This window comes from Amblyomma americanum, chromosome 7 (assembly GCF_052857255.1).
Source record: "Amblyomma americanum isolate KBUSLIRL-KWMA chromosome 7, ASM5285725v1, whole genome shotgun sequence".
NCBI lineage: Eukaryota > Metazoa > Arthropoda > Arachnida > Ixodida > Ixodidae > Amblyomma > Amblyomma americanum.
This window is the reverse complement of record NC_135503.1, coordinates 63,472,404-63,496,046: the sequence shown is the minus strand read 5'-3', so window position 1 is coordinate 63,496,046 and position 23,643 is coordinate 63,472,404. Positions and strand designations below refer to the sequence as shown.

General features: G+C 49.0%; 1 protein-coding gene across 1 annotated transcript in view; it reads left to right on the top strand.

Moving 5' to 3' along the window:
• dgo (ankyrin repeat domain containing protein 6 diego) overlaps positions 1–22,122 on the top strand; it is a 154,007-nt gene extending 131,885 nt beyond the window's left edge. Inside the window, exons 5-11 of the mRNA XM_077632390.1 lie at positions 6,993–7,091; positions 7,234–7,332; positions 12,085–12,183; positions 12,805–12,903; positions 13,244–13,465; positions 19,104–19,295; positions 20,478–22,122. Of these exons, the coding sequence (XP_077488516.1) occupies positions 6,993–7,091; positions 7,234–7,332; positions 12,085–12,183; positions 12,805–12,903; positions 13,244–13,465; positions 19,104–19,295; positions 20,478–21,851 (2,184 nt within the window). The 3' untranslated portion in view covers positions 21,852–22,122. The remainder of the gene's footprint in view (positions 1–6,992; positions 7,092–7,233; positions 7,333–12,084; positions 12,184–12,804; positions 12,904–13,243; positions 13,466–19,103; positions 19,296–20,477) is intronic.
• The last annotated feature ends 1,521 nt before the right edge of the window (positions 22,123–23,643 follow it).

Here is a 23,643-nt window from a genome sequence, read left to right as displayed (position 1 = left end):
TTCCTACACACCTGTTTTAAATTTCCTTTGGTGAAGTCGGGCTTTTCTCGACTTTTGGATACCTCCCTTTTTTTTTTTTGTCGAAGAGGTGTCCGCTTTCTGATACACAAGACAGCTAAGTCAACTGTCAATATATCTTACTTGAAGGGCACCGATAGTTTGTTCAAATTATGTGAAATTCTAATTAAGCGGAACTTTTTAAATACACCTCATGTTTACGGGAGCGAAGCTGCCAATTTGAATAAACCGGAAGTTCGAATTAAGCGAGCTAGATTTAACAAGAGTCTAGCTTGGATAGGTTTCCTCCTCTACCCTGCTTTTTCTCTTTCCATAAGGTTCACCCTTTGCAATTCAAGCTGCTCTCTGCGTCTCCCGTGTCACCAAGTGCAAAGCTTATACCTTTTATTCTATTTTTCTTATTGAGAAGGCTTGTCACCCGTTGTCGTAAAATACTGACGTAATGAAACGACAAAATGAAGGGGAAAAGACTTCGAAGCAGAAGTGAACAAACTTGGCATCACAAGAAAAAGAGAGGGAAACATGACTAGAGGCGTACCTATTGGAAAAAAAGAGAAAAACGCATGAACCTGAAAGGAAGAAGAAAAACGCCAACAAGCTTCAAAGCTTCGGACGGAAAAGCGGAAGCCGCATTAATACGCCACGATAGAAGCGTTACACTGTCTCATCAACTACCCATGCTCCAAAGTATAAGATCGTCCTCAGAGGCATCCAAAAAGCTATTAAGCAACCCTGAAAAAACAGCACATCTCAAGAGAGCATGCAAAAAGCGGCATAGTACTAAAACAGCTCAGTGAAAAAAAAAAAAACACCTCGGCGACAAAACAGCACACCAAAAAACAGCACACGTCAAAACACCTCAGCGACAAAACAGCACGGTGACAGGACGGACGGCACAGTGACGTCACGCCGTTTTGTCTCTGCTGCTTTGACGCGTGGTATTCAATCGTTTGCTGTTCTGTCGTATTCCAGGCTGTGAGGACTGGGTGCTTTACAAACTGGTGCAGGAACTGCCAACTGCGGCCCGTACAGCGTCTTTGTGTCCGGTTCGCGCACCGTGATAAGATCGTGAAGGTGACGATCAATCATTGCGACACAGTTTTGCAGCGCCTCGGGATAAAAAAAAAAGTTAGCGAAGGCTTTCTTCCGCCTTGGTCCTTGGCGAATAGAAATCTGACCGGTCGGCTAGCTGTGAAGTTTATTCACAGTGTCCCTTCTAAACTGGTTTTCGCGCGCCTTGCTTGCGGTCCTGGCGGCACTTCTAACTCATCAAAGCTGCCGGTATGGCGTTCTAGTTTTATGCTGTTGCTGTGATCTGTTTTCCTTAAGCTGATTCCTTCTGTTTTTTTTATTTGACAGCTTCAAAAACGATATTTCGCATTTTAACGAGTAGCAACCATGGTCTAAGCTTTTGATTTGGAGATATGTTTCCCTCCATTAAACATCTTCGAGAGGTCTGAAAACAGGCACGTGAAGTTACATAGACGTGAAGTATGAAAAAAAAAAACGTGCAAACTCTACTATCTTCAAAACTGGCCAGTCGTGTATTTTTGAGTGAAAAAAGAAACGGCAACAAACGCCTAAGTATGTTTGCTCAACGCCCACCTCAATCCTTAAAGCGGTTCGAAACCGTCAACACGAAAGACGTAGTCCAGTTTCTTTTTTTTTTGCCTATTGCTTGGGTACTGCAGACACTCAGTTTATTTCGTACTCCCTGTTAAGATTTGTGCTTTTAATCTTACCAATGCCTGATCATTAATGCCTGAGGCAAAACAAACCATACACATATGGTTCGATTAGGAAATGCATGATCTGTGTGGGAAAAACTATATGCAGGACATCGGCAGAAAGAAGGGCGCTAATGTCCCGCTTGGTTTAAACCAATGCATTTTAGCGCACCGAGATAACACCCTGTCCTACAACCTTGGCCACAGGGTACAGCTATGTGTTGTTTGTGACCAAAGCGGTAATGGTCTGCAAAATATAAGCATGCAGGCACTATTCTTTTCCCGTCCACTGAAGCATGGCTGCCACGGCCGGGAATTGAACCCGCGGCTTCCTTGTAGCGAAAAGGTAGTGCTAACGCAGTTCAATATCAATTATACCCATTATCCGAGGTAATTGCGTACTGAACATTTGTATTTTTTGACTGGTCCAGTCAAATAGGCAAGCAACAGTTTTGGGAAAGGTGTTCAAGAAAAAGATGATTATGCGTTATGAATCAAGGTTCTGATAACGAGAACGCTACTCGAGCGGGTAGGAGGAGGTCACGAGGTAAAGGCAAGACGTGGAGTAAGTGGCACTCTGGGTGGACACCCAGCCACGCCGTGAGGCGAGGGTATGAACGGGGATGACAGAAAGTGCAGGAACAACCTTTCTAAAAACTTGCCATAATGAAGAAAATGCGATAGCATTTTGAAGCTGGCCCAGCCCCGATATACTAACGGACCCCCGAAATTTCGGTTGTAGGATCACCCTAGAAAATGAATTAAGGTGGTTAGCGCTTGAAGATGGATTATTGGGTGCATTTAGGTGGATTCGGGGGGGGGGGGGGGGGGGGTTAGTGACTGGATTAAGGTGGAAGAGTTGGTTCGGTTTGTATAATGCCACATGATAATAAAATGGTAGGTACTGGAACATTCTAGCTCTCATATTTTCAAAATCTGGTGGTGCTGATGAGATCACGAGCGTCTGGACCAATCAGGAATTCAGTTGCGGAGAAACCGCGTTGTTTTTGCAAGACGACTACATAAATGCCACCGCGTTATAAGAAATATAACAGGCAGCAGGGTTTGCTAATGGGTCACCTAGTGGCACTCTATTTGTGCACTTTGAAGTCTAATACCAGGAAAGGCGTGGACGACCGTTGCCTTCATTCTCGAGAGATTTGGAGTGCTGGATATGGAAAACGGACCACGCTGCGCGACCTAGGAGGACGTCCAGTGTGGTTGACCATAGGCTGCGCACCGCAGCATCCCCTGCGAGCTATAATCCTTCAGCTGAGCACGCTTGCATAGCAGAATAGAGCGATTGCTACGTAAAAAAAAAAAAAAAGGCTAGCGGACTTTGAAGGCCAGATCACCAGGAATTTGGGACAGCGTTCAGCCAGTGTCGCCATGCCTAGCGATCTATCCCTTTCTGTTCCGAAACCAATCGGTAAATTTCGCTCTCTTTCTTATATCATGGATGATGTCAACGCGCTATTTTTGCATTTTCAAAGCCATGCACCACGGGGTGGCAGCCAAGGGAACTAGAAGCGCTTGTCCCGAAATCCTGGTAATAAGAGTGTAACGGTAGACGTCACTGCATGCGTTCGAACGCAAATCTATATGCGCATAATCTGGAGAATATAATGTGTTATGCGTAGTCAGTGCGAATCCCTAATAATTCAAACACCGCGTAGTACACTAAACAGGACCGATGGCAGCTTACACGCTGTCCAAGCAAAGTCATTAAAAACGCTGGAATATGATACAAAACCCGGACGCGTCCAGTCGGTTGCTTCAGTGCGAGCAAAGGAGACGTACCTCTCCCGAGATGTCGTTTTTTTTTTTTCATGGAACTGGTCAGTGGCTTACGAATTTCCGTCTACCAGCTAGTGTCTTACGGCATGTTTTTTTCCCCCCTCCATGAATAAAAGACGCCATTATTTGTTAGCGGAAAGAATCACAGATATACGCAACAACGCCAGCGCGAGCATGCTTGCCAAAATGTTGACAATAATAATTCGTTTTGTGGAAAGGAAATGGCGCAGTATCTGTCTCATATATCGTTGGGCACCTGAACCGCGCTGTAAGGGAAGGGATAAAGGAGGGAGTGAAAGAATAGAGGAAGAGAGAGGTGCCGTAGTGGAAGGCTCCGGAATAATTTCGACCACCTGGGGATCTTTAACGTGCACTGACATCGCACAGCACACGGGCGCCTTAGCGTTTTGCCCCCATAAAAATGCAGCCTCCCAAACAGCTCCGCAAATCAACTCCTGCGCCGAAAGCATCATAACGTCAGAAGCACGAAAAGAAACTCCTCAACTGCCAACAAAAAGCAACTCCTATTACGCCTACTGTCAAAGGAGGGGCCGGTCGCTCTCTTCGCAAGAATGCACGCACGCAGTTAGAACGCTCGACGGGGCGTCAGCTCAGGCACTTAGCGAGTGCTTCTTCGCTCCCTGGAACTGGCGGCCGGCCAGCTCTCCCCACAAACGCGCAGGCCGAGCGAGCCACGTGACGTGGCGTGGCGTGACGTGGAGTGGCATGGCTTTTAGCGGGGCGCGACAGTGAGCTGCGCGGTCCGAGATCTATCGAAGTCCCGTAAAAGCACTCCGCTATGCTGCTGCGCCCTCATTGGTTCACTCTTCCAGGGTCAAAAGGCCAAGCACTTGTGCGAAGCCATGCGAAGCAAGTTGACTAAAAAAAAAAAAAGAAACGAACAAACGAAGGAAAAATGTACATCGCCCTTAGTCGACGGGCATTTACCGCGCCCACACCCACGCCGCCGCCTGAGTGAGGCTTTAGAGACCGATGATCCCAGCGGCACGCCAAAGAGCCGAGCCGAGCCCCGTAGCGGAGTCAGGGAAGGGGCGAAGGCCCGTGTTATAGACTTAGAGGAGGCTCCGCCGCCGCCGTCGTAACGGATGCAGGAAGTGGTCTGGGCGGGCACGTGTCATCAACAAAGGCACCCCCCCCCCCCCCCCCCCCCCCCGACCACTTTGGCTCGGTACGAGAGCAGTTTCCTTTTTCTGAATTTGAGAGAACTGCTTTGCGAGCTGCGTGCGGTGGTAATGCACGAATGGATTGCTCGCTCAGTAGTGTCTTCTTCGTTTTTGTTTATTTATTTAAAGCGTATACATGATATATACAGCGATGCATGTGCAAGCTTTCTGTGATGCACCACGACACTTCGCGTACGGCTCTGCGCCAACGTAGAAAGCCGATATAAAAGTCCACGCAATTAATTCCTTATGGTTGCTGATAAATTACATTTCAGGAAAAGAAAGACAGGTGGGCATAAGTTGCAACACATCTCCCCTCGCATAAAGTGAATACAGTGCAAAGTGAAGTGGAGCTAAGCATCCAAAATGGACTGCGTCACGACTACTATTCCGTTTTTCCTTAGGCCGCTGACCGTTGGGAGGCGCAAGTGTGCGCCTGACGAGTTGATTTGAAGAATTGATTTCGAAGGCAAACTCCGCAGCGCCTTCAGTTTTCTGATACGAAGTGGTGAAGTCACACCAAATCTGATCAGGTGCCTCTAAGTCACTTTAGCCGCTAGCTAGCCACACCAGCGATAGCACGTGCACCGGTGTAGGTGTATAGCAGGTAAACCTATACTGACAGGTTTGCCTATATATAGCCCCATGTTATTCGCCCAACTGGTGCAGGAAAGAGCTAACACAGGTGGTCAAAGAGTACGCAAAGAAACAACAGACGTCAGACGAAGAGAAGGAAAAAGCCGTACAGTAGGTCAGAGCAGCAGCCGTAAAACTCCTTCTTGCATAAGTGCCCGTTATGTAAAAATGAAAGCATATTAGCACCGGAAGAAAGAGTCCATCAGCTTTTTAAAGCTGATCATTCAAGCACCAGCTCTGAGTTATAATGGTCTCCTGGTGTAATGATAATTTGATTTTTCGTTAAAGCATTGGCACACGGGAAACACTGAAAAAAGGACAACTCGAAAAGCCCCTTCTTCCGTGAAAGCAAGCGGAGCTACGGAGATCATATTGTGAAGCCATTCCTTTCGTGAACTATTCGTTCCCCTCTTTTATGACTGGGAGGTGCCGTCTGTGACGTTAGGGCTGACAGGCAACAACAGCCAAAGTCGTTCACCTCGATCGACCTGCGAAATCCGGCATGTCCCGGGAAGAGAATAGGCGCTTAACCATGGTGAACTGCACCAAATGAACAAACAAAGAAGAGTTCACCCCCGTTATCGCGTGCACATTGAGCCAACCACGGTCACCGTTAAGAGCGCAGGGCTGAGGCGGGGCCGAGCGATTGCAACGCAGGCGGCCGGCCAGGTGAACGCGGTCACCCGCCGCGCCTCCTGTAATGCTGTCCCCACCGCGTGTCGTGCCAGCACTCGCTCCCCCCTCGCCTCCTTTGCCGTGCCGGACGCCCATAAAACAAAATGGGCTGCGAGTCAGTTATCTCAGCCTCTCTCTCTCTCTCGCCTTCTCTCTTCTCCTCTTCCTCTCATTTCTTCCGAGTGGCCGCAGGAGCGACGCGATGGGATGGGCGACCGTGGCCCTAGCGCAGGGGTCAGGGGACGAGTTCAGAGGTTAAGTCACCGAGGGGTTACATCATGGCATGGTTGGGGGGCTCGATTGTTGGTACAGGGACCAAGTCGACCCTTGAGTGAGCGAAGCCATGGCCATTTAGTGAACGGGAAGGGGGGCTCAGAGGTAAGCTGGCAAGGTGGAGTGAAGCCGGTCGGACGGTGACCTTGAACTCGCATCGCTCAGTGCCTGCAGCATGGTAGACCGTCCTAGTTGTAGGCATGCTTGGACGAACAAGAAAACCTTTTATTCGCGTGACACTTCCTGTACCTGTCAGACGCGATGCGGCGCGCATGTACTCAAAGAAGCTATGCGGTCAATGCGACAGCGTCAGGTCGCCACGCTTAAGGCATCTTGCCGACAGGTTTTATCCATATACAAGATATGTTATCATGTGGCATGAGATTTCTTTTTTTTGGCTAATTGCTTAAGTGACACCTTTCACGTCGAAAGACTCGTGACACGCCGTCAAGGAAGGGGCAGACAGGAATGGCAGCACTTAGTCATAGATCCATCAACTTAACCGAGAAGGCGAGGGCATGGTTTTCATCATGTGTCGCGACTTTGTCGACTGCCGAGCTTTGAAGTTTTAACAATAGTCATTGTATTACTCCAGATCTCAGCGCTCATTAACTTTTCTCGAATAATCGTTAGAACCGGATATGTGTAGTCACATATGATTGTTTATTTGGTTTCCATGCAGCATGGGAATACTGCTCTCCATGAAGCTGCCTGGAAGGGCTACAGTCGGACGATCGAAATACTATGCAAGAACAAGGCGAACGTGTACATAAAAAACAAGGTGGGTGTTGTGTCTTCATATGCAAGTCCCCCTGACCCTTTCTGAACCCGAAAAGAAAACTTCGTAGAGCTTCTACCATTTTATCTTCGCACATCTTCGCCACCAGATCAATGACGAGTGAACGATTCTTGTTGCGTCGCAGGGGGGCTTCTCACCACTGCATCTGGCATGTCAGAACGGCCACAACCAGAGCACCAGGATCCTCCTCCTCGCTGGCTGCAAACCGGACATCAAGAACAACGTAGGTGTCACGTGGCACCTGGACGTACGGGTGTCTTTCATTTATCTCCACATTGCTTTTTGTTCCTCTCAAACTAGAACACCCCGGAGTCATTGAGCCGTTCCATGGACTCTTTTCTGCAGGCAGATAACATCGCGCCCTCCTGACACCGGAAACCATATATAAGGTTCTGCCACGCTCAGATTCCTCTGTCGATATACAGACAACCGGGACGTCGCACATTTTATTTCCCACCGTCCGGAAGGACTTCTTCGTCAGTCGCGAATGTCGTAAAACGTTTCATTACGGCTTTCTTGCAGAGTGCACCTTAATCTTCGCCATGTTACCGAGAAGGAAATCTACTGGCGGTAATCCTCGTCCGGTGGATTAGGTGCCCGTTCGGTGTAATTTCTTCGCCATATATTTTTTCTCTATGGTCACGCGAATTGATTCGCGTGTTTTCGAAAGGTCGCTCGGTCCAGTACAACGGAACTCCTGGCCTATGCATCCTGCGTAGTAATATCTAAGTAACGATTCGGATCGAAGAGATAGCGTATAGGATTTGTGAGAAAACTTCCTGGTTTATCACGCAACACTGTTCGTGTCTCTCGTATGTCGCGTTTGCCTGTTTGCATGCGCGTAAGCGGTACTATACCGTATTAAGGAACTCACGTCTCGCGTTTGAGGCTTAACTCATTAACGCAACATAGTGATATTTCTAGTCTGCAGGTTACAGGAAATGGGACTCACGGCATCTTCTTTTCGAGGAACAGCCGAGGCGGTAGCGTCGAAGTTCTCCCTCAGAAACGCCTTCCTGTAAACCATAACAGAGCAATTTTACACTAAGTCAGTATGGAAAGCCGATTGTGGCTTTAGTGGATGCAAAAAACGGCGCCGTAATTTCTAGCCTGTCGTGTGAATGGCATTGATATGAGTCTGGTGATAAGCTGAATCCACCGTGCTACACATTTAGGCTGATGCCTGACTTCCCCAAAAGCAACATCCTCGCAGTTATTCCGCCCGTCGGCTGGTAATAGAAGACAGTACGAAATCTTGTACAAATGGTATTACTAAATGTTAGGGCTGGCAGCAAAAACATTGAAGGAAAATTGATGGGAGACGGCAAACAGATAGAGAAACAGGCGTCAAGGCTGGAATGCACTTCCAGATGTAAATGACGTGTACATAAGGGAATCTGCCTCCATGCAGATAGCTGAGTGGAGTGGAAAGCCGCTGGAATCGCATTAAATTGGCATCTCTATTCGACGAATACCAACCTACTGAAACCACATTTCGCGCAACTAATAACAACTGACAACTCGGTGTCGTCACTTCACAGTGGTTTTACATTTACGTGGCACAACTCCTAGCCGAAGTACAAATATCACGGACTATACAGTTCTCTCAAAGCACAAAAATGTAGCTCTCGGCCAGCTACATTATTCTATCATTGACACAAATATCATCATCAGACGTGTGCCAGCGCTCATTTTATCAGCGCAGAGCCGCGGTAAAGGCATGTTCTTTAACATACGCTGTGAAAACGCATTCTGCATTCCCGGTGTCTCAATGGCAAACACATGGCGTGCGAAATCCACTACAAGTACAGCAGCAACGAACTAAATGGTAGCACGTTCGTTGGCCTTGCTATGTGGCTACGCCTTTTTGTGACCATGACGGGTTCTGGTTTGTCCGACACAACGAGGTGGGGTGCAACATCTCTGAGACATGGACTTGACGCTGTGTGCCTCTTAATGTATTAGTACGAATGAGCTCGAAGACCTCTTACGCACTAATGGGCAATAAGCTAGTGTATCCAGGCACGGCCTTTGGGGAGCACGTTCTTGAGAATGGACTGAGGTCAAGCAAGAACCATGAATGCAAAAAAAAAAAAACTGACGCCCCAGGGCTGAATGCGAGACCGTAGCGTAGCTTTGATTTCCGCACACAGCATGTATTACGACAGAAGCGGCCATTAAGGACAGCATCTTCGTTCGTTCGGCGCAGACGCTCGAGGCTGACCACGCCTCACGAATTGGCGGCCCAGGAACTTTGGCAAGGGTGCACAAATTGGCGTTGCACTCACGCCGATCAGTGTCGTTTGCACACGTGCTTACGTCGCAGCTCTGGGATTAAGTATCTGAACAGCTTTGCGGACATTAACCAGTCAGTTAACGTACACTGGCTGCAACGGTCAAGTTCCAGTCGAAATCAGATAACATCCCCCCACTGTACTCTTCCGCGTAGAACCGCAGCCGTGTCTAATGCAAGGACAACGATTATGCGATGCTTGTTTTACGAAATGCGCAACGGTATAATCCAGCTGTCGCTTGTGACTGACTCTGGCAGTGTAGCACTCTTCAAGAAACACTCGCACTTTGGAGATAAGCCATTTTTAGTTTATACAGTGCAATTTAGTGCAAACAGCTCATTATTGTCGTGAAGATTCCTTCGCGATGGCACTGTGCGTTTAAGCTATGGTTTTGCCCTGCAGTATGCATCCTTTGATCGGGTGAAGCGAATTTTGCAGGTTCTTTCAGATTATGAATGGCACTTTAGCAACATCCCTCACGAGAAAACCATGTAAAAGCTGTATCTTACCGGTACTCACCTATGGAGCAGAAACGTGGAGGCTAACTAAAAGGCAAAAAAGACGAACTGCGCAACAAGAACACGGACGAAAGGGAGGCAGACACACACTAACGCAGACTTACCTGCGTTAGTGTGTGTCTTAAGTCTGCGTTAGTGTGTGTCTGCCTCCCTTTCGTCCGTGTTCTTGTTGCGCAGTTCGTCTTTTTTGCATTATGATCAACCAACTAGCCCGACAAGTCCTGTTGTAACTAAAAGGGTTCATCTTAAATTTCGGGTATTGCAGCGAGCAATGGAAAGGAAAATGATAGGTGCAACGTTAAGGGACAGGAAGAGGGCAGAGTGGGTCAGGGAACAAATGCGGGTTAGTGACATCCTAGTGAAAATCAAGAAGAATAAATGGACTTGGGCAGGGCGTGTAATTCGAAGGCAAGATAACTGATGGTCGTTAAGGGTAACGGAGATGATTTCCAAGAGAAGGAAAGCGTACCAGGGGGCAGCAGAAAGTTAGGCGGGCGGTGGAGATAAAGGATTTTGCCGGGATAAGGTAGCCACGGCTAGCACAAGGCATATTTAATTGGGGAGCTATGGGAAAGGCCTTTGTCCTGCGGTGGACGTATTCAGGATGATGATGATGATGATCCATCCTTTAACAGGACAGAGTTGTGGGCAAAGCAACGACTTCCGCTTTTTATGCGTTCAAGTGAGATGTTACCACCCGCCGGGGTTCCCCGTAGAGATTCAAAGCAGATGAGTTTTGCAAAAAAAAAAGTTTTGAAAAAAGGTGCGCAGCTTTTCTTCCTAGCCGCAGGGTCACATTCTGATGAATATTCCTTGCATGCATTCTTTTGTTCAACGACCTTCCTTCTCAGCTTTATCGCGAGCTGTCGTCGACATATGCCCAAGACTACCTTCGCCACCTATCTTAGAGACAGCGATGCGCTGTCGGGAAGTGTCACGACGTCAGAAAAGACATTCGTGAAGCGGAATAGCTTATCTCCAATCGCAGCGTGCACTCCGACGAGATAAAAGCACAGCTAACATGTGACCAAAACCTCACGCCACGCAAGTGAGAGGGAACCACAGAGGCGCCGCTTGAAAGTAAGGGAACAAAATGGACCGATGCTGTGATATTTATAGCTGGCAAAAAGTACACAAAAAACCGCCAGGGGTCACGTTATGGCGCTTCGAGTCTGTCATTTCATAATTGCCGCTGTATGCCGAATGGCCAGTGTACATGCTGGGGAGTTGCGCATGCGCTCTGCCTTCCTTTCGCAATCGGCAATAAATAATAAACAAATTGCTTACGCAGGCTGCAATCGAAACTGTGCACGGCGGCATCTGCCTGTATAGCCGTCGCATCGCACCCTTTCCAATCGGCGAATCATTGAGAAAGTGCCTGTAATAGGCACTCGTGAAACGAGGCGCCACTGCGCGGAAAAATCGCTGCGTGGTGCGATGGAATATATCTCTCGCGAAGTATCCCTGCTCCCAGCTCTCTCTCGCCTTATACTTATTACCCCATGCCGTTCTTGCAATTCCGAATGCTCTTAAGATGCAGCGCGTCTCCGCGGCCGTTTGCGCGAGCGACAACCTCTGCGAAGTTAACGGTGGCTGAAGATCGTATGCTGAACATAGACGTGCTTCGTGCCTTTTCTTAATACGCGGAAACGGCGAGAAGATGGTAGGTGGTGTCCGGTTAAAGTGGTTAGCGAAAAACAATGTTCTCCGAGCCTTGGCAGCTGCCTCTTCAATCGCGAAGTAAACTGAGGCAGCGGAGTTGCTAAGCTTTAAACGTAATACGGCGCATCGAGATACTTTGTATCCCCCAGAACGCGCGCTGAAGGCATGGAAACAGCGTGAGATAGCGCTGTCTCTTTGGAGCATGCAAATCTTAATAGAGCGTTAAGCCGTCATAGCGTTATGTTAAATTAAATTTCGTGCGTGTCACCTTTCAATCACCTGATCACAAATTTAGCCAGGTCTCCTTGAACCATTTAAGTCTGAGCCCGTGGCAACAACACATCAAAAACAAAAACTTAAAAGAGGGAGAGGGGGAGGAAAGTGCAGTTCTTGATGTTTCTTGATGTTTTCTTTTTTTCGTTTGGAAGAAAGGGTTCAGTGCTTCCGGTCAAGCTTTTGGAGCTTTCAGCCGAAATACTTTTTGTTTTGTTTTTATTCCAGTACGGCGACACGCCTCTGCACACGGCTTCGCGCTACGGTCACGCCGGAGTGCTCCGGATACTCATCAGCGCGTTCTGCAACGCCAGCGAAGTGAACAAGGTGATACAGCGCCTCCGCTCTCGCTCTTCGCTGCGCACCATTTTCCCAGTGTTTTCGCGCAGAAACAAAACCACTTATAACTTCTTTCCACGGAGATTCACATCCTGCCTCTTCAGCCGCCACTTTTCTGTGCAAACAACGTATAATTTCATCCGTGTGCATGACCTTGTGCACCGTGGTTGCACTTTCGGGCTGATTTACTGACGACTGCCTTAGTAAGCTGCACGCATGTCGACTCTGTGGCAATAATTATAATATTTAGTTACATTTCGAAAGAAAGGCTAGCGTATCATAAGCTCGTAGATCATACAAGCGATTACGGCCATCATGATGGGGCACTGGAATATGAGAGTTTCGTAAGGAAAGCAAGAATTTCCCTTTTTACTTTGAGACCAGCAGATCATAGCAAGGCGATATTCGTGATGTGTCACAGATCATTTTACAGCATTGTAGTAAAATATGACAGTGAAGAAAATAGCTTATACCATGTGGTAAGCCAAACATTCTGTTTGTTGTAGAACCCCCACTATTTATAAGACTTCAGTGGGTTCACGCTACATGAATGGGCTGCATAGTTTTCCTTAACAATTTTCGCATCAGTGAAGAAGTTTCTGTTTTCAGAATGGAGACAGCGGCCTCCACATAACAGCAGCCATGGGACGACGGAAACTAACAAGGATACTCCTGGAAGCCGGCTGCGACCCGACCATTACGAACAAGGTACGCTGCGTTGCGTCTTTTGCGTCGATGGAGACGCATGGAACGCATTCGTTGAATAAGTTTCGGGCACGTTTCGGGCAGTACGGCGCACAAGTTTTGGTAATCACAAGCTCTTTACATCATGCTTTAGCCAGGCCTGTTCTACGGGATCGTTGGTGGGTTAGTTGGTGTTTCATTCTAAAAAAAAAAAATGGCCCGACATGGATGGGATGAGACGACGAGGTAGGGCAGTTTCAACTGCTTGTGACTGTCATATACCTCATTTCTTTCACCGTGTCTCCGTACCACTAAGAGTTTTGCGCCCTCTGAGTGATTGTGTCCGTTACTGAATGGTGTGCAGCAAGGGGAGACTGCGCTGGACATCGCCCGCCGTAAGGAGTTCAACGAGGTGGCCGACCTCATCGAGCACCCGCCGCCACAAGTGATCCAGCTGGACACCTCTTCCTCGCCACTGGACCAGAGCAAGGACACCAAGAAGCGAGACAAGGAGAGCGGTACATCGCAGGGCAGCAAGGACAGCTCGCACAACAAGCCTGGCTGCCGCCGTGACAAGAACAAGAAGGTAGGGGCGTTGCGGGCAATAGGCTGAGTGGCGCAGCTATAAACTATGTGATACGAAGTGAAAGTTGAGTGTCGTACTTTTGGCATTTCTGGCTGGCTGCTATGCATGAACGAACAGTTGTTTTAACGTGGCCTCAATGTTTCAAGTATGTCTCGATGTGGACTATGACCTTACACTTAAAATCGACACTCGAGTCGAGTGCTGAAAAGCCGTTTCTTGCGCGGCACTAACGGTCTATCGTGGTGCAAAATATAAAAAAGAAAGAATTAGGTGTTCCTTAAATAAGCCCGATTGCTTGCTGTGGATACGACGAAGCATGGTGCATGAATGACGCTTTATTGAAGAAGGCGAGCGGTTATATAGGCAAGCGGTTAGATAACAGAAATGGGGGCTGCTTCTGTCCGGCTAGGCGCGTGTGCATGACTTGCACTACGTCACATCTCCCCTCTCTCTCTTTTTTTTTTTTAATAGTCGAATCAAGTAGAGTTTCAGAACTCAGGCGCCGGGTATCTTCGTGGTGGTTGGCGCTTCCGTTCACTCCTGCGGAGTTGTGTAGATTCGGATGTCCCTGTAGTGTCTGGGACTCCCACAGCTGGCAGCGGCGCGGGAGTCTTGTGGTCTGGAGACGAGGGAGGAGGAGCCGGATTGAGGTGTTCTCTTGTGCGCTGAAACTGTTGACCCTCTTCCGTTTTGACGATGTAGGCACGAGGAGTCTCAGCCCGCTGTACGACCGTGACAGGGGACCATGATCTTGAGGGCACATTGTACATAGTTGCGGTCGAGCCAGTGCGAAGCTCTGGTAGAGGCCGTGTACCTCTGTTGTAGAAGCAGCGTTGCTTGCTCCTGATGTCTTCTAGCCTTCGTCGCACGGTCTTGGGTGGCACTGTTTGTGGCTGTAGGTGGCTAGTTGGTACAGGAAGCAGCGTTCTTGTCTGTCGGCCCATGAGCCTCTGCACAGGGGACTTCAGAGAAGAGTCCCGAGGTGAATTTCGACACTCAAGCAATGCGGCACAAAACTCAGTGCTACCGAAACGGAACCGCCTTAACAGCTTCTTAGCTTCCTGTACTGCTCTTTCTGCCATTCCATTCGAGCGGGGATAGTACGGACTAGACCGGACGTGTTGCAGGCCAATCTTATCGGCGTAATCCTTGAACTGTTGGCTACTGAAGGGTGGTCCGTTGTCTGTGCAAAGTCGCCTTGGGAAGCCATGTGTTGCGAAGATGTCATTGCATGCTGCAATAACCTTGTTGGCTGACGGCGCTTGCACAAGCCTGATTTCAAAAAAGAAAGAGTAGAAGTCAACAACGACTAAGTACTCGGCACCGTTGTGATGACAAATATCAGCTCCTACTGACTCCCAGGGCAGAGTTGGTATCTCGTGACTTAACAGCGGTAGTCGCGCATTTCTTGATTTGTACTTTTGGCATGTTTGACAGCGTTGAGCGACTTCCTCAATATCGCTGTTTATACTTGGCCAGAAGACAACGGTTCGGGCGCGTGCCTTCATTTTTTCTGCTCCTGTGTGCGCGGCATGAAGAGAAGCCAGTACCTCACTGCGCAGTCTGGCAGGAATGATAAGGCGATTGCTCCGGAACACAAGGCCGGAATCAGTATGCAGCTCGTCGCGGAAGCTCCAGTAGCTGCGTAGCTCGGTAGGGACGTCAGCCTTGTCAATGGGCCACGCTGTGCTTGCATACTGGCGAAGTTTCACCATGCTTGGGTCACGGTCCGTCTCCCGCAGAACTTGCTCCAGGCGCCTGTCTGAAGCTTGAAGACAAGCGATAGTGTTAACGTGGAAATGCGCGCAATGTTCTACGAGCTGTGCTTTATTAGGAAAACGTGATAACGCGTCAGCGATGAACAGTTGTTTTCCCGGAGTATACTTGACGTTTATATGGTATTTTTGTAGGTTTAGACGCATACGCTGCAGGCGGAGAGGGCACTGGCATAATGGCTTCTTGAAAATCATTTCGAGCGGCTTGTGATCAGATTCCACAATGACTTCTGGCTGCCCGAAAATGTAGTCCTTGAATTTTTCACAGCCGTGGACGATTGCTAGCATCTCTTTCTCTATCTGCGCGTACCTTTGCTGTGCTTCTGTCAGCGAGCGAGATGAGTAAGCTAAGGGGTGTCCATCCTGCATTATCACAGCGCCAATTCCGTTTTGGCTGGCGTCTACAGATAGGGTGATTGGTTTGCCCTTCTGGTAATATGCCAATATGGGAGCCGTTGCTAGTGCTTCGCGCAGTGCTTCAAAGCTTTTTTGATGTCTGTCTTCCCAAACCCATGCAGCATTCTTTTTTAAAAGTTCTCGGAGCGATGCTGTGAGCGTTGACATATTAGGAATGAAGCGGGAAACGAAGTTCACCATACCCAAGAATGTCTGTAGCTCTTTCCGGTTGCAAGGGGCCTGCACGTGGAAAATATCTTCCAGTCTCCCTGGATCCAGGCTCAACCCGTCGCGCGTCAACACGTGGCCTAGGTACTTGACGGATTCCTGCAAGAAGTTACACTTTGTTTTGTTCAATTTCAAGTTGTGCTCCTGACATCTTGTCAGCACATTGACAAGATTTGCGTCATGCTCTTCTTTAGTGCGACCCCAGACTAGAATGTCGTCCATTACGACTGCTGTGCCAGTGAGACCTTCTAATACTTTGTGCATGGCGCGCTGAAATATTTCGGGAGCCGAAGAAATGCCGAACGGCATACGTAGGAACCTGTAACGACCGTACGGAGTGCTCATTGTGCAAATTCTGGAGCTTTCCTCATCCAGTTTTATCTGCCAAAATCCCGTAGCGGCATCCAAAGTCGAAAAGTATTGTGCTCCACACAGAGACGGTGCAATGTCTTCTAGCGTTGGCATAGGATAATGTTCCCTCAGCAGCGCTTTGTTCAAATCAGATGGATCGAGACATATGCGTACCTTGTCGTTCTTTATGACGGTAACCATGTGGCTGGACCACTCGGTTGGCTCGGTCACCTTGGAAACTACTCCGGCTGCTTCCATGCGGTCCAGTTCCGCTTTTACTCTGTCCTCGAGTGCGAACGGAATCCGGCGTGCTGCTTTGACCACTCCTTGGGAACCTGGCTTGAGCTTCAAGTGGTAGACGACACCCTTGAGCTCGCCTAATCCGGAGAAGACGTCTTCATACGGCTTGACTACGTCGTACAGCTCTTGGTGCTCCAGTGAAGCAATTCGGCGAATCAAGCCTAGCTTCTCGGCAACTGAGCCGCTTAGAGTCACGGGTATGTCGTCTTCCATTACGAAGAATGTCGTTTCAAATGTTCCCTCGGGTCCGGTCACATGAAGGTGACTACGTTTCGTTGCTTTTTTCTGAAAGCCAAAAAATGTGTTCAGCACGACAGCGCAGTTTTCGGGTTGCTTTTGAGTTATCTTTTGCAGCTGGCTGCGTGATATGACCGAGCAATTGGCTCCTGTATCAAGCTTGCAGGCAACGGGCGTTTCTTCTATTTTCACGATTGCAGTCCAGCGGTCGTCTTTCTTGCTGCTTGGCGATAAAGTTTGCAACCAGAAATTATCTGCCTGTCCGTCTGAATTCGCTTCCAGTGACGCCACTTTTTGCTCTTTCACGCAGAGGTTAGCGCTCTTCGTTTTGCACGCAGCTGCAAAATGATTTCTTTTGCCACATTTTAAGCACGTGCGTCCCTTTGCAGGGCATGTTTCACTGTTGTGAACACGAGCACATTTGTTACAGCGACTTTTCATTTGGAGGACCGCATTGACGTCCACTTGACAGTTCTTGCTGGAGTGTATTTCTTCACTTTGCTCTTTGCCGTGTTCCCGAGCTCGACACATTTCAACAGTTTTGGCCAAGGAAGCATTTTCAGAAAGAAGCGTTTCTTGAAGCTTCTTGTCTCTCATTCCCAGAATGATTCTGCTTCTTAGCATGCGTTCTTCCAGCTCACCGAATTCACAGCTTTTTGCTAGTACACGCAGCTCCGTTAACCAATCGTTAAAATGTTCGTCTTCCTTCTGGTCACGCTTTCCAAATCGAAACTCGTGATAAGCTAGGTTTAGTGCTGGTTTGTAGAACGCTTCAAACTTTCGCTTCAGTACAGCAATGTCGCTTTTATCCTCTCCAGCATCAAATACGAAAGTGCTGTACGTTTTGCGTGCGTCTTCTCCAATACTGATGAGAAAAGTGGCTGCCTGTACCTCTTTCGGTTGTTGGTCCAGGTAGGTTGCAGTTGAGAAGAGCTCGAACTCTTGCTTCCATGCTTCCCAGCTATGCCAGACATCTCCCGTTGTATCCAGGGCCTTCGGTGGTGGCAGCAGCGAAGTGACGGGGGCGGCAGGCTGGGCGCGGTGCTGCTCGGCGTCTGTCATGGCTCTGGTCCGATGAAATTATCCGGGCCTCCCGGATTGCCGTGCTTCTGCCGTCGGTTACGTTGCCCGGTTGCGTTGCGCGATCGCTAACCGGCCACTTCTGACACCATGTGGATACGACGAAGCATGGTGCATGAATGACGCTTTATTGAAGAAGGCGAGCGGTTATATAGGCAAGCGGTTAGATAACAGAAATGGGGGCTGCTTCTGTCCGGCTAGGCGCGTGTGCATGACTTGCACTACGTCACACTTGCTTTCGGTGGTCATGTACTTAGATAACGGAGAGGATTTAAAAGTCCTTAAGACGGAACAAAGAGAACGATACAAACCCTTGCGATGACTAGCGACCAAATGATTTAGTGCAACATGTGAGGCAGCATATGAAGCAAACATGGAGAGCAAAAATAATGAGAAAAAAAAACACAACTACGCAACCGGTAGTAATTACCCAAGCAGCACAGGTAATCAGCCCAATATTGGAAATAGATGATTTTCACTCTGGTCCTTTGTAGGACCTGCCTTTGCGAATACATTTACAATAGTGGACCGATTAGCTGTGCTGCTGGGGTATTCAGCGTCACTGATTAACAAGCGCACATTTTTGTGCGAAGGGAGCATATACCCTTATTCCAATCTTTAGCGCTGTTACTTCTCTGTCAACATGTAGCAACCAGCCCGCTTGAGACTTCTTCATGAACTTGGTCTTTCTGCCAAGCAAGGCTGGCTGATAGTGCAGGCAGGCGCCCTAAAATGACTCAGTAAAAGGGTTCCTTGTGCACTTGACGTCAGTGTGCCAGATATCCCACACCTATGAGCTTATAGAGACTACCACGATGTGATTGACGTTGGTGTTAGCTCCGTGCGGCTGTCGGACAGAGTCACCACCGATTTTGCGAACAGCGTCGCCAATGAAAGAGACCGCGGCTAGTGGCATGGGACGCAGAAAGCAGGGGTGCACAAAGTTATCAGCGCTTCTCTGCTGCTTTGTTACGAACTTTGGAACGTGAGCATCAAACAATACAAACAACGAGAAATAAAGCAGCTTTCTTTGGAAGTCTGGGTGCACATTTAAAGCACCTGACCGCTTGAAGAAGACCGTCGCCTTTGGCAAGTTAGCATCTGGTGCTCGCCTTATGTCATTTCTCTTCTGCACTCTTGCTTACCTGTCGCTGTTTTTGTAACAACTTATCTAACGGTGACGGTTAACGCTGGCCTGTCTATGGAGCCTTCCCGCATGCATCCACGGCTACTGAATTTGTGAACGGATGCTTCCTTTCCCTGTTGCACAGAACAAGCACGGCCACAAGGTGCACTTCGACGACGAGAAGAAAAAGGACCGCAAGGGCAAGCTGAGCCCGTACGGATGCCACCAGACGCCCAATCTGGGCGCCTTCCCGTCGCCTAAGCTGGAGACGCTGCCCGCTGAGCCGCTGGGAAAGGGAGAACAGTACTTCCTCGACCTGGCCGGAAACATACGAAAGGTATACTTACGGACAAGTATGCCTTTTTTTTTTTCTGCAAAAATCCTCTGGAAGCTAACTGCCGCGCTGTGATGCAGCCGATGCTGGAGCTGGGCGGACCTGCAATCTTTCTTATACCTCTACTTGCTTGTTTCACATGTGCAGGCTTGTTCATATTTTGGGGGGGTTTCGATATAATTCCCGTATAGCGTTCGGTTTTCCACATCGCATGATTCGTTCTGTTTTTTTCTTGTTCCTGCCTACGCGTTCTGTAGTTTTCTTTTCTCCAGCTACAGTTCACAACTGTGAATTGTTTCACCATCATCACATAGAGGATTATACAACACCACAGTAAAATGAAGGCTCAATGCACTTTCATTTACTTAGCACCAATACTCCCATCCGAAAAGGAACCTGGTACAATGGATACAAAGTCTTCGATAGGCCGAATGGAAGCAAAAACTGAGGCTTGGCCGAGTTTGTTGTCCGCTGGGTATAAACAGTGCAAATTGAGACTGGAAAGAAGGAAGACACGTAAGGACGGGCTCGTGCTGTTTCTACTGATTGAGAGATTGCATGTCCAAAGCTCCACTGCGCCGGAAATTTGTAAGTTCGTAATTTATACAATTCAGGCGGCCATTTTTCTTTTTTTTTCGTTGATCCTGCCATTTTTTTCCATTCCGCCTGATGAAAACCAGCCTTATGAATCTTGCTCTTCGTCACGTGCGGAATTTTCACTCAAGAATGTTCGTGGCTCGTTTTCAGGACCCAGTTTTTGGTGCGGACAGGACAGGGGTAGTGGGCTAACGCTGACGTGGTCTTCTCGTTTTTTGCCGACATCAGCAAAGCTGATGTTTAGTCACACCTCTGTATTGCAGGCGTCTACTAAATTCTTTTATCTATCTGAACATACAGAAGGATCCAGTGAGGCACCGTAAGACAACATTCTTTCCGTGCGTTAAAAGATGTGGATAGATGTGAATTCGTAAGGAGGTTGAATTTTTTCATCAACTTCTTACTGAGAATGCAAGCAGAGAAAATAGTCACAAGAAGAAAGCTATATCTTCATAATTCCTTCTTCAACTACATTTATTTCATGGCCGTAAGCGCGCTCCTACAAAAGGCACACAGTCGAGCTGTGCACCCGGTGAATGGCACTGCGCACCTCGTAACCTCTTTGCTTATCTCTCCTTCGCCGTGTAGGGCCCAGTGGGCAAGGGCTACACGTGCTACTGCGCGCCCTTCTTTCACAACGTGGAGAAGAAGCTCGAGGCGGACAAGCAGGAGCTCATCGACCACATCGACCACGCGCACGAGGACCTGAACGCCAAGATCGCGCATCTCGAGCGTAAGACGCGCAACCAACTCTTCAACCTCAACCAATCGGTGCGTGAAAAACTCGCCGCCGAGAAGACTGAGTGCCAGGAGCGGGTCGAGCGCGTGGCGCTCCGCGAGAGACTCGAGAGGGAGCGACGCCAGGAGGCGCAGCACTCGGAGCTCCGGAACGAACTCCAGGGTTACGTTCGAGAGCGGGTCACACAGGTCAACTACCGCTGCAGCCCGCTGGGACAGAGCTCCGACTGCAAGAACAGGTTCAGCGAAGTGCCCCACTGGTCCCATCTTCCCAGAAGGTTCAGACCCAACGGCGTCTGCGGCGGAGTCACCAGAGCCAAGTCGGAGGAAGTCCTCCGAGACTTCAACGGGGCGGACGGTCTCGACGAAGAGGAACTGGCGGCCAACGACCGAGCACTCAACGTGCGCGTACCCCCGATGCAGGCTCCGCCGCCGTCGGGACTGTTCGGCAACGAAGTGGGCCTCCCGCCACCACCGGCGCACCTAGCGAACCGGGTGGCGGGCGGAAGCAGGCCGGACTTCGAGAAGCTCGGCGCGAAGCCCAAGTACCCGCTGTGGGAGCACGCTGGGGAGCGAACGAGCCCCGCGGCGCTACTAGCTCAGCAGCAACCTTCTCCGCCAGGAGGCAGAGGCGAGCTCGACGCCCGTCGAAGTCCCGGAGACCAGCCGTCTCCGGTAACGGTTAGGGGCTTCAAGACCAACGGCGACCTCACGACGAAGTTCAAGAAGGAGGACTTCCAGGACGAGGAGAAGGAAAGGGAAGAGGTGAGCCCGAACCACTCGCCGTCTCCGCCCGTCACAGCCAACGGAACGTGCGGTGGTGGCTTGCGCCAGTCTCCCAAGCCGATCAGCAACGGTGACGTGCCGTCGGCGCACACGACGGCACCGCAAGCGACGACGACGACTTCAACGACGCCACCGCCGACGCAACTGAAGCCTGGCAAGCCTCCGCTGATGCCGAGGCCCATGTACCCCCCGCCTTACTCGAGCCACATGCACCGCTTCCCGACGCCGAGCAGTCAAGCGAGGCCACTGCGGGTGTCATACGGGCCATCGCCCAGTGAACTCGCTGCCACGCCAGGGGCTGACACCGTGTCAGGCTACTACAACGGTGGTGCCGCCTACGCCAGTGCCAACGGTGGTGCGGTGGAGGACCAACTCTGTAAACTTAACGAGGGCCTCTCGTTGGACGGTGAGAACGGATGTCCGTCCAGTGAAGTGTGAAAAGTGCTCTCCGCCCGATTCGAACACATCGCGCGCGCTGTGTGTGTCCCACGCCCGTCCAAGAGGAAGAGCTCTCAGTGCGTGCGTGTACGCCCCTTTTGTGCTGCTTATTTATGCTGACATTCAATGCGCGCAGCGCTGAGGTAAGGAGAATGCGGCGGACGTGTCATGACATCATTCAAGTGATTACGGCATCTTATGGACCAATGCGAACATTTTATGCATGACGAGAACTATATTTTTCTTTTCATTAGACCTCTCGAATCATTACATTCACAGAGCATCTGTTTTTCCTTAACAAAGATTGTGATGAGTAGGTGGCCGAAAATATTCACTGCACCAGTTACGCTGGGTATAACTCAGTCTGGGTACCAAGGATTTTTATTAAGATATAGACTATAGCTTATTTGCAGATGACGGGAAGACGTTCAGCTCTGTTAGAGCGGTCGTAGATCAATGTGTTACTCAACGAAGGGATAGCTAATATGAATAACTGCAGTATTCTCAGGCGCATAATCGGGCGGTACGTAATCATACAGACTACATCTTGACGCAGCATGGTAACAATACGATGTACAGCGTAAGGTAGAGGTTCCGATTTTTTTTAAAGCGATGTTTATTGCCTCAGGGCATAAAGCGACCATGAACAGACTGGAAAAAGATCCCGCAACGTAACAAAAAGAGAGCTTTGTTTGTATGCTAAACCACTCATCGCATCACTAGTCGGCTAGAGGACACCAAGGTGTCGAAACTAAATTTAACACAAGTATACTTCGCTGTCTCTTCCAGCTTAATGAACTCGAATCACTTCCAGCTTTGTAATAAACATGCGTTAACATGCAAGCTAGTTCCCAAGCAGCACAAGTAATTGGCCCAACATTGGAACTGTATTGGCAAAACTGGCCCTACAATGGACCAGGATGGGACCATCCTGTTGCAATATTGGGCCGTTGACCTGTGCTGCTTGGGTTTGGGCCCCAATATGCAAACTCACTTGTCTAAAAGTCATTGTGTAAAGCGTCACGAATTACAGCTTAAGTTTTGTTCCTTGTGTTGTGATGCAGCTCTTCCCACGAGAAAAGCTGAACTTCACAAGTCCAGGAAAAGGAGGAAGGAAACGACTTCGGCGTATACTAGTCCTTGTAGGGGACATCGCCTAGAAGTCGTTTTCAGGGCAACCTTCGTGCGCTTTCTGATGAGTCTGCAAAATTATTACACGACAGTAAAGGTGCTGTCCACTTCTCCAAAAATACAAATCGCATCTCACCATAGTTTGCATGTGCTAGCAACGCAGAAAAGCCCCCTCACTGCCAAATTTTCCAATGTATAAATATTGCACTTTTATGCGGAGCTTGCAAACTACACCTCCCTGTCACGAACATGGCGCGCTGATTCTTAAGAGTCCACAAAGAGCTGGCGAAATGTGTCCCACAGTGTTCGCGACAGAAGTGCTGTTTTTATTTGTCCGCACGTTTTCTTTGCAGTTCAAGGCAGACAAGCCTGTGGGAAGAATATAAATATGTGCAACAATCATACTGCATTTTGTGTCATCTGAGAAATCATTTTCACGTGCAAGAATTTACATATTGTCACCAGAATATGTGTACAGTTCTTATAAGACGTGTAATAAAGCCATAACATTTTTATGTCGCCAACTGTTTCGACAACAGACCAATTTTTAGTAACGGTATTTTGAGCATTACACGAGAATAAGGACGTCGATGGAAAAGCTGCTCTGCGTTACCTGGAAGCCGCAAGGCGCCTGATCACAGGTAAGAAAACATTGAGCTAG